The following is an 8,992-nucleotide window of genomic DNA, read 5'->3' as shown; positions in this document are numbered from 1 at the left end:
ATCCTCTTCTACGTATCAAAATATTTTATTTAATTTGATGATTTATTTGTATGTCGCTTGTCTATTTCCTTATATTAATAGTTAAAATAGTTTTAAATAATTACTTAAGTTTTCATACTTATATTAGGAAAAAAATAATAAAAATATAGCTAAGTTAATTCATTTCTAGCATAGTTATATTTTTGCAAATTCAAATAACTAAACTATATGAATAATAGTATAAATAAATTGATTTTGATGATAAAGTTTTACCATCAAATATGAGTAGGTTTTGCTTTTGTAGACATCAAATTACTAAATATATTTATTATTGTACTTTAATAACTAATTTAAAAGAACGTTTGTTATTATTATCATTATTACTAGAAGAATAATTCTTAAATTTAGAAATTAAGTAGGCAAGTAATTATCTTTTTCTTTGTTTAGGTGCTATTATGAATGATATCATAGCAAACCTATGCAATTTATCCTTTTAAAGTTTGGATATACTCCATATAGAATATTTGTTTCACTCAAGATTTGTGATTCTTCAAGACTTCCTCACCATACACCCATAATTACACATTGCAACCCTTCACTTATAAATCGTTCAAATAAAGTTTTTTTTTCTTCTTTTTTTAACTTTAAATATTCATTTTTCATCCTGTAAAACTCCTCAGCTATCCATTTTTTAGGAAGATAATGTAATTAAGATAAAAAATAACGTATATCTTGATAAGTATAAAGTTATTAAATGTTATTAAGAGGTGTATGAGAAATAGTAACAACTAAAGGGACTAAAATGTACAGGGATGTTTTTAGAAGGGTGAATTTTGAAATTATGAATTAAAGATTTCAGATAAAAAGAGATACCTAGGAAAAAAACAGTTGGATTTAATCATAAATACGAGTTCGAATTGGTGAGAGAGACGTGAACAAACAGGGCCAAAAGGTTTTTCTTTTTCCCCGCCAGCTGTTCCGTTTCAGCAACTGTGTGTGTGTGTGTGAAATTATAGAGAGAGAATCTAGAGAGAGAGAGAGGGAGATCTCCCGCCCCATTCTCCTCCTCCCCTTGACCTCTCTACTCTTTCGAATAATTCGGCATTCTCATAAACCCCAACCTAGTCTGTAATCTCAACGTCCGTTTTGACTCAGTGCCGTCGAAGCACTCGATCTGGTAGATTCTGATTCGGTTTATGTTCGATCTGATTTTCCGCATCTGGATCACATCGAATCCGAATCCGAATCTATTACCGGTAAGTACAATCCGGATCCTCTGATTTATGCATTGGTTTTTGTGGTTTTGGGATTTGATATGTTTGAATTGTAGTTGTGATCAGAATTGCGGTGCTCGTGATGTTTGATTTTGTGTAATTTGAATTTGTAGGATTTGCGATCGTTTGACAATGACGGCTGGTACTGAGGTAGTTTGTAACGATGTCGTTCGGAAGGTTGAAATTGAGGAGAAGTGTATAGCTGGCTTGCATACGAGTGATCTGAACGAAGTCGGTGATGCGGCTACTGTTGACGGTAATGTCGGTGGCAATGGGAACAGCAATGTCGGTGGGCATGGGAAGGACGATACTGATGATTCTTCCTATGTATTTGTCAACGGTAGTATTGAGGCGGTTACTGGTGATCCTGCTGATAAGGGGGGTAATAATGTAGATGCTATCTCTCCTAAATCTGATTCGGCTGATGAAGTTGACCAATTTCAGAAAGAAAAATTAGGTTTAGAAAACGGGGAAATACCTATTGATCCGTTGGTGATGGAAACTAATGGCATCGTTAATGGGTCTGCAACAGTAGGGGATCCTGATGTTAAAGCTGATAAAGATGAAGTGAATCTCGAGAATGGATCCACTATTGATCCTCTTGTGCCGCTGGAGAGTAATGGCATTGCTCAGGATGTTAATGGCCATCTTGGCAAGAACACAGGGGAAGAAGATCAAGTTGTTAAGAGCACTGAAATGTATGATGCTAATGGGATCACAAATGTTGAAGCCCAAACGGATGATATTGTTTCTGGAATTACTGTTGATCCTGAGTCCACTCTAAACCCAATAGAGAGTTCCCAAGTGACAGTTATTGAGTCAGAGTCTATGAAGGACTTGGAATCTCAAGTGACAACCACTCAGTCTGTGTCCACGCCTGATCTAATCAACACAACAGATGAGTCATTCTGTACTGCCAATCCAGTTAGGAACACAGACTGTGAAGTGGTGGTTAATGATGGGCAGGAGTTTGATAGCAATCTGATGGATACAGCAGAAGGTCAAGTAACAATTGATGTGTCTAGTAAGCCATCTGAAGATTTGGAAAGTCAAGTAACAGCTGATCTATCAGAATCTTATGAAAGTCCACCCCAAGAACTAGAAGGTCAAGTAGCAGTTGATGGGCCTGGTAAGCTAGCTGAAGATTTGGAATTTCAAGTAACAGCTGATGAGTCAGAATCTTCTAAAAGTCCACCACAGGAACTAGAAGATCAAGTAACAGTTGATGGGCCTGGTAAGCCGTCTGAAGATTTGGTATGTCAAGTTATAGCTGATGAGCCAGAATCTGAAAGGCCAATCAATGAACAAGAATGTCAAGTTCCAGTCAACGGGTTAGACTCCATTGACAGTTCAGTTGACAATCAAGAATCTCCAGTATCAGTTGATGTGTCAGAATCTAAAGGTAATCATACTGAGGAAGTAGATACCACTACAAAAGTTTGGGAGTCCGATGGAAAGTCAGAAGAGCATCAGGACTTGTCAATTGTTGACTCAGAGGTCAATGTAGAAGCTGAACCAAATATTGTCTGCAATGGGATAGAAGCTGAGCAACAGAGTGAGTTGGTGTCAGCTCCCTGCATATCTGAGACCAATAAAGCTGAAGAGACAGTGATTGAGTCAGAAGCAGAACCCGAAGAGAATCCAGATTCAGGACTTGTGTTATCTGAGGGTGCTGATACTCTAATCAATGGACAAGTTGAGAAGTCAGATGGGATTCTGGAGATGGAAGAAACTCAGATTTCTCAAACAGTGGCTGATGAAGATGTACCTTTAAAGCTTGATGCTGAGGAGAAAAAATCAGAAGAGACACTTGAGAAACAAGTGGAGGGAAGCTCAGAAACACTAGTTAAAGTTACAGAACCTGTTGAATTGGAGACGAACATTCAAGAGATGAAGGAACATGTCAAGTTAGAAGATGAGATTCAGGAATCACAAATAGAGGTTATAGACAATGTTCAAGATGATATAAACCAGGAGGATAACACAGCAGAGTCCACCATTGAGGCTGAAGCACCATTGGAGACAGAAACTAGCATTGAGCCCATCACTCATGAGGATACAGTTTCACAAATTGAAGTCAACAATTGTGTTGATGAAACTCAAGAAGGCTTCCAACCAGATGAAAGTGCTGAAAATGTTAAAATCTTGCCTTCCACTGACTCTATGGAATCACAATGCAATAATGGTGAGTTGCTTGTTGACAGGGACAGTGCTTTGCTTTCTAATCCTGTTGAGTTGACAGTAGTAGAAACGGAGGTTGATATTGCAGCTCATCTGGTTACAGAGAATGGATCTGTGATTGAAAATGCTGATGTCCCTGATGATAATGAAGAAAAAGAAACAAAAGTTGAGGACACTCCTGTTGAAGATGATTCCACATCAAGAATCCCTGAAGCATATGTGAACTCTGGAGCTGTGATTGAATTTGGCTCAATTGGGCGTCATGAAACAGTTCCTAATATGCCTAATAGTGATATCATTGCTGTGCCTGATGTCATAAATGGGGAGACCAAACCTGCTTCTGGTATTGATAGTGACAATTCTGAACAAAATGTGGATGACAAAATGTCTTGTCCAGAAACCGAAGACATGAATGGCATTCAAAAGGATGAGATTCCTACATCTTCTGTAGAGGATTCTGTAAGTGATGCTCCTGATGCACAGAATGAAGAAGAAGAAGAAGAAGCTGAGGTTCTACCATATAATTTCTTAATAAGGATTCCAAGATTCGAGGATGAAATGTTTAAAGATCAGATTAGAAGTGCTCAGTTGCAAGTTGATGAGAAGACACGCCTCCGAGATGCAATCCGAGTTGAAATTCAAAGCAAACGTGTAAGAAATCTTGGAACTTTAATTTCATAATAAAATTCATAATTTTCATTTCATTGATTCATTCTATTTTCACAGGCAAGGTTGAGAGCCATTAATGAGGCATTTAATACAGCAAAACAAGAGGAAACAGCTGCAAGACGGTTAGTTAGATTAAAGCGACAGGAAATAGACTCTGTTCAGGCTGTCATCAACCGCTTGAAGAATGCAGAGTCTGTTGGAGATATTAATCACAGGGTATGTTTCACTCCTCGCTCTTCCAAATCCAAACATTGATGACATCTGTTAAGTTCTGATGAATGTATGTTCTTGAATCAGATATACAATATGGAGCACATGATACAACATGAAACATTGTCTTTAAAAGATGAGAAAAACCTCATTCGTGAGATTAAACAGCTTAGGACTCTTAGAGAACAACTAGCCTCGAATATGGGGAGCCAAGATGAAATTCAACAGGCTATGGACCAAAAAGATCAAACTGAGGAACATATGAGGGTATGCGTGTATCATATCATTCAACATTTATCATGTCCTCAATCCTTGAAATTTTTTTTTTTAATTATTTATCTGCAGACTTTAAGGAAGGAACTTGACGCTTTAAAAGTAAAGCTAACAAAAGCTGAAGCAGCTACTGCAGCAGTGGGAACGAAGTATGATGAGCTAAGCACAAAGGAAAGAGAACTGCAAGATCAGTTCAGAGCTGCGGATGATGTTCGTCAAAAAGCATATGCTCATTTAAATAGTTTGAAGAAACAATCATATGACAAGGTTTGTTGAAATTTTGCATCTTACAGATCTGTAGTGAACATAAATAAATAAGCTGTTAAGGTTAAGGCACATCTTTGTATGTCAATTAGCTTTGTAATAGTTGTGAAATGACATCTTAATATGGTAGATAAGTAGTTTATAAGTGCACATAACTAGATTGTTGTACCTTGTGATTAGTAAAACATGTATCATGTGTATTTACGACCGCACGATTGATCTAGAAATTAATATGCATAAACTTTCTTAATCACCAGTCTAATCCACAAATAAATAAATAAATAAAATCACCAAATTAAGAAACCATTATGTGATATTAGAGTATAGAGACATATGTGTATCCTACCATTCTTCTCTATAACCGACCGCGTACTAAATTCTTCCTTATTTCGACGGAAATAAATTAGCAAGTTAGGATTTGACTCATCTGAGTCAACTCATTAGAAGACCCTAGAACTTATTATGCTCGAAAGCGTGTCGTAGGCAGAAGAATAAGATTTCTTTTGCTAGTAGAGTTGTTGATGATTTCATATGCCGAATTTAGGGTGCATACTAGATGATATATTGTTTTTTTGCTTGAGGTATTTTTAGCTATATCTAATCTGGCTGTTACATTTGCATCGACTTGTAAAAGGATTTTGAGAGGTATATTTACTTATTTGCCCCTACTATTTCATATCTATGGACAACAAAACATGTGATAGCTTTTCTCTTTGTGGAAACTTGTTTGATACGGATCAATATTACCTTTTCAAGTATACAACTAAAGTAATGTTAATGGTTTTTTGTGAATTTACATTTAGACATGAAACTTTGATCATATTTATGCATTTAGTTATCTAACATGGACCCTAAGGAAACATCAATCACCTGTGACAGAAATATGAATTTGCATTACTCATTATACATTTAATTTAATGTATTATTCTTGAATAATTATTGTGAAAAATAATAAATTTTGGTTGGTTGTGTATGCAGAACAAAAACTTCCGCCTGTACAAGGAAGATGTAATGGCAGCAAGAGATTTCGCATCACGTGGAGATAAAGACTCACTTCATCGTTTGTGTGCGAATCAGGTTGTTTAAGTAATCTATTTCATTTATTGTATCCGTTACAAAGGGGTACATATGTCATTTCATTCGATCTTCGTCGGTTCTTAACACGTGATTCTGATTCACTGTAGGTGGAGGCATTTATGGAACAATGGAACAACAATGATGAGTTCAGAAATGATTATGTCAACAGGTGCAATATGAATGCAACCCGAAGACAGAAATATTTTGATGGAAACTCACTCGGTCCTGATGACGTGTCACACGTCCAACCGCCCAATGAAACAGTCGACAGGAATCTGGTTTCCATTCCGACGGACGCAAAGCCGGTGTCAGTTATTCCGACCGTGAAACAAGAAACCGTGGTTTCACTTTCCTATTCCGAAGATAGTAAACCCATCGAGAATGTAACGGTGGAAAAGAATCAGACATTGAAAAGCAAAGATGTTAAAAAGGAAAGTGAAAGTGACATGATGTCAGCAGCCGACAATAATAAGAAAAAGGAGGAAGAAGCGAGTAAAGAGGAAATGGAATTGGCTAGAAAAGCTGAGGATTTGAGGAAACAAGAGATTGAAGCTAAACTGAAAGAGCAACGAAGGTTGGAGGAAAAAGCTAAAGCAACCGAAGCATTAGAAAGGAAGAAACGTATCGCTGAAAAGGCCCAACTCAGGGCCGAGTTGCGGGCCCGCAAGGAAGCCGAGCAAAAAGAAAAGGTATATATATTTAAATAAATAATAAATGATTTTCATAAAACTTTAATTTGATAATTAATGGCTGTGTAGGAGAGGGAGAAGCGGATGAGAAAGAAGGAAAAGAAGAAGGCGGGTGGAGATGGGAGTGTGAATGGAGAAGAAGCTGCAAGTTCAGAAAGCTCAAACGAGGCTACAACTAAAGAGGACATCAACAGTAACAGTAACAGTGTGATGAAAAAGAAAAAGGCGGCACAGAAACCGCCAGCTCATTTCTTTTCAAAGCAGCTGAAACCAAAACCGGTCCCACCACCAGCTTCAATTAGAAACAGGAAGAGGTGGCATCAGTGGGTGAAACTGGCATTGGCTGCTATTGGTATCCTTGCTCTGTTTCTTTTGGGTAACACCGGCTTCTTTATTAATCTTAAGGTCCACAAGACCGATGGCAGTGCTGGCATCTGAATGAAAGAGATATAGAGAAAGCGTTTTTTTTTTTTTTTTTTTTTTGGTTTCTTGGATTGCCTTTTTTTTTTTTTTTTTTTTTTTTTTTTTTTTTTTTTTTTATAAAATATATATATAAATGATCGATAGAGATATGGATTAAGAGATTTAATAAGGTTGGGGGTTTGTTTAAAGTAGTTATGAGTAAAGTTATAGACTTGAGAGAGTATATGTAATATGGATATGGTTAAGTTGGAAAATATAATAGGGGACAATGGACATCCTTTTCTTAAGTGGAATTACTTTAAAGATATTAATAAGCTTGTTTGCCTATCTACCTTACTGGTGATTTCATATTTTGATTTGCTTTGCATTTTTTATTTTATTTTATTTGTGAATTCAATGTTTCTTGATTTTAACAGGGTAGGCAGATGAAGGTCAGCTTGGTTTATGAGTGATGGGATCTACTAATGTCATCTTGGACCCGACCTTGGCCCACAAATGACTGAAAAAGAATACATTGTGAAATTTCACCACTTTGGTGAAGTACAACTGTCATACTTTAGTCTCGGCTAAAAGAGGAGGGACCCACTAACCCCACTGTTACATCATTTTTTCTCTTATTTTTCTTCATCTTTTCAAACTCACAACACACGGAAACCCTCTCCTTTTGAACCCACTCAATTAAAAAAAAAATACAAAACAATCAAATGTAAAATCTTAATTAGCAATATAGTTATCGGCGGTATCACTCCTGCTTCAATGAGTCAGTTGATTGGTTTCACTAACCCACTTCATCATCTCTCTCTACTTTCTCTTTCTTATTTTCTCTTGTACCATGTGTTTTAAAACTTGTACCTTACTTGTTTTGTATTTTTTTTAATTGAATGGATTGAATGGGTTCAAAAAGATAGGATTCCGTGTGTTGTGGGTTCGGAAAGATGAAGAAAAAGAAGAGACAAAATTGATGTGGCAGTGGGTTCGGTGGGTTGGGAGGGAACGACTCCCTCCTCCTTAAGGCAGGGGCGGATGCAGGAGTTTACAGTAGGGGTTGCACGGGAGAGTTAGGGGTTGTACGGTAGTAGAAAAAATAAAAAAAATTTAAATTTTCGAAAAAATTTCCACTGCGGCCGGAAAAGTTAGGGGTTGCCGGTGCCACCGTGGACCGCCCCTTGGTCCGCCCCTACCTTAAGGGATGAAATGTGCCATCTTCGAAAAAGCTTCTAATACATAATAACCAAATATTTATGTCGTTGAGCTTAGGAAATGGTAGAACAAAATCCAAACTTATATCTTCCTACAGGTGTTCAAGAACATGAAAGGGCGAGTGTATGGTATATAGTATTGCATGACCAATCTCTAAACCAAGTACTGTATGATAACTTATAAGAGTTATGAGGATGTAGTCCTGTCTAATAAGAAGTCCATTACGCTTTGTAAAAAGCCGTTGGCCTTGATTACTACACCCGCAAATTGGAGTTGCATATTTTTAACCTTAGTTATATTTGTTCCTTATTATTTAATTATTAAATATGAAATTTAAATTCAATAGGGTATTTCAGATTACTTCAAATAAAAAGGCTGGAGGCAGTTTTTGAAACTTTTATGTAATAGGTACATGGTGTTAATAAAATTAAGTTTCCATTATTTAATAAATTCCCTTAGTATTGAAATTTAAGTGGAATTAGAGGATTTTTCACCCAAGTCCAAGTATAGTGACTAAAGGTGACAATCAAACAATTTCTCCTAATTAGGATAGAAGAGTCAATAGAATTATACAATGTTGTGGCTTACAAAATGGAGGAACCCCCTAAGGTTCTCCTCACGAGTCACGATTTCAAGACAGAATTATGGAGAGAAATAGATTAGAGCTAATGTTTGGAGTTCTTGAGTCACACAAACCATAGCCTACGAACACAGATCACTTAAGTAAACCCCTTATTTATGATTATGATTAGG

At 36.7% G+C, this 8,992-nt stretch overlaps 1 protein-coding gene across 1 annotated transcript; it reads left to right on the top strand.

Moving 5' to 3' along the window:
* The first annotated feature begins 905 nt into the window (after window positions 1-905).
* Window positions 906-7,353, top strand: LOC111892930 (uncharacterized). The gene is made up of 8 exons (XM_023889006.3): window positions 906-1,235; window positions 1,367-4,085; window positions 4,161-4,319; window positions 4,401-4,580; window positions 4,659-4,853; window positions 5,829-5,927; window positions 6,035-6,616; window positions 6,686-7,353. The coding sequence occupies exons 2-8, from the start codon at window positions 1,386-1,388 to the stop codon at window positions 7,052-7,054; spliced, it is 4,284 nt and encodes a 1,427-aa protein (XP_023744774.1). The 5' UTR covers window positions 906-1,235; window positions 1,367-1,385; the 3' UTR covers window positions 7,055-7,353.
* The last annotated feature ends 1,639 nt before the right edge of the window (window positions 7,354-8,992 follow it).

The sequence above is a fragment of the Lactuca sativa genome, chromosome 8 (genome assembly GCF_002870075.4).
Source record: "Lactuca sativa cultivar Salinas chromosome 8, Lsat_Salinas_v11, whole genome shotgun sequence".
Lineage (NCBI taxonomy): Eukaryota > Viridiplantae > Streptophyta > Magnoliopsida > Asterales > Asteraceae > Lactuca > Lactuca sativa.
Note: the sequence above shows the minus strand (reverse complement) of the source record. Positions and strands in the feature narration are given on the sequence as shown.

Excerpts from the sequence above, each read along its gene's own strand:
- LOC111892930 (XM_023889006.3), top strand. The coding sequence starts at position 1,386 with ATGACGGCTGGTACTGAGGTAGTTTGTAACGATGTCGTTCGGAAGGTT. Across the intron at positions 4,320-4,400 it reads TTGGAGATATTAATCACAGG|ATATACAATATGGAGCACAT; the intron begins GTATGTTTCACT and ends TTCTTGAATCAG. Across the intron at positions 4,854-5,828 it reads AGAAACAATCATATGACAAG|AACAAAAACTTCCGCCTGTA; the intron begins GTTTGTTGAAAT and ends TTGTGTATGCAG.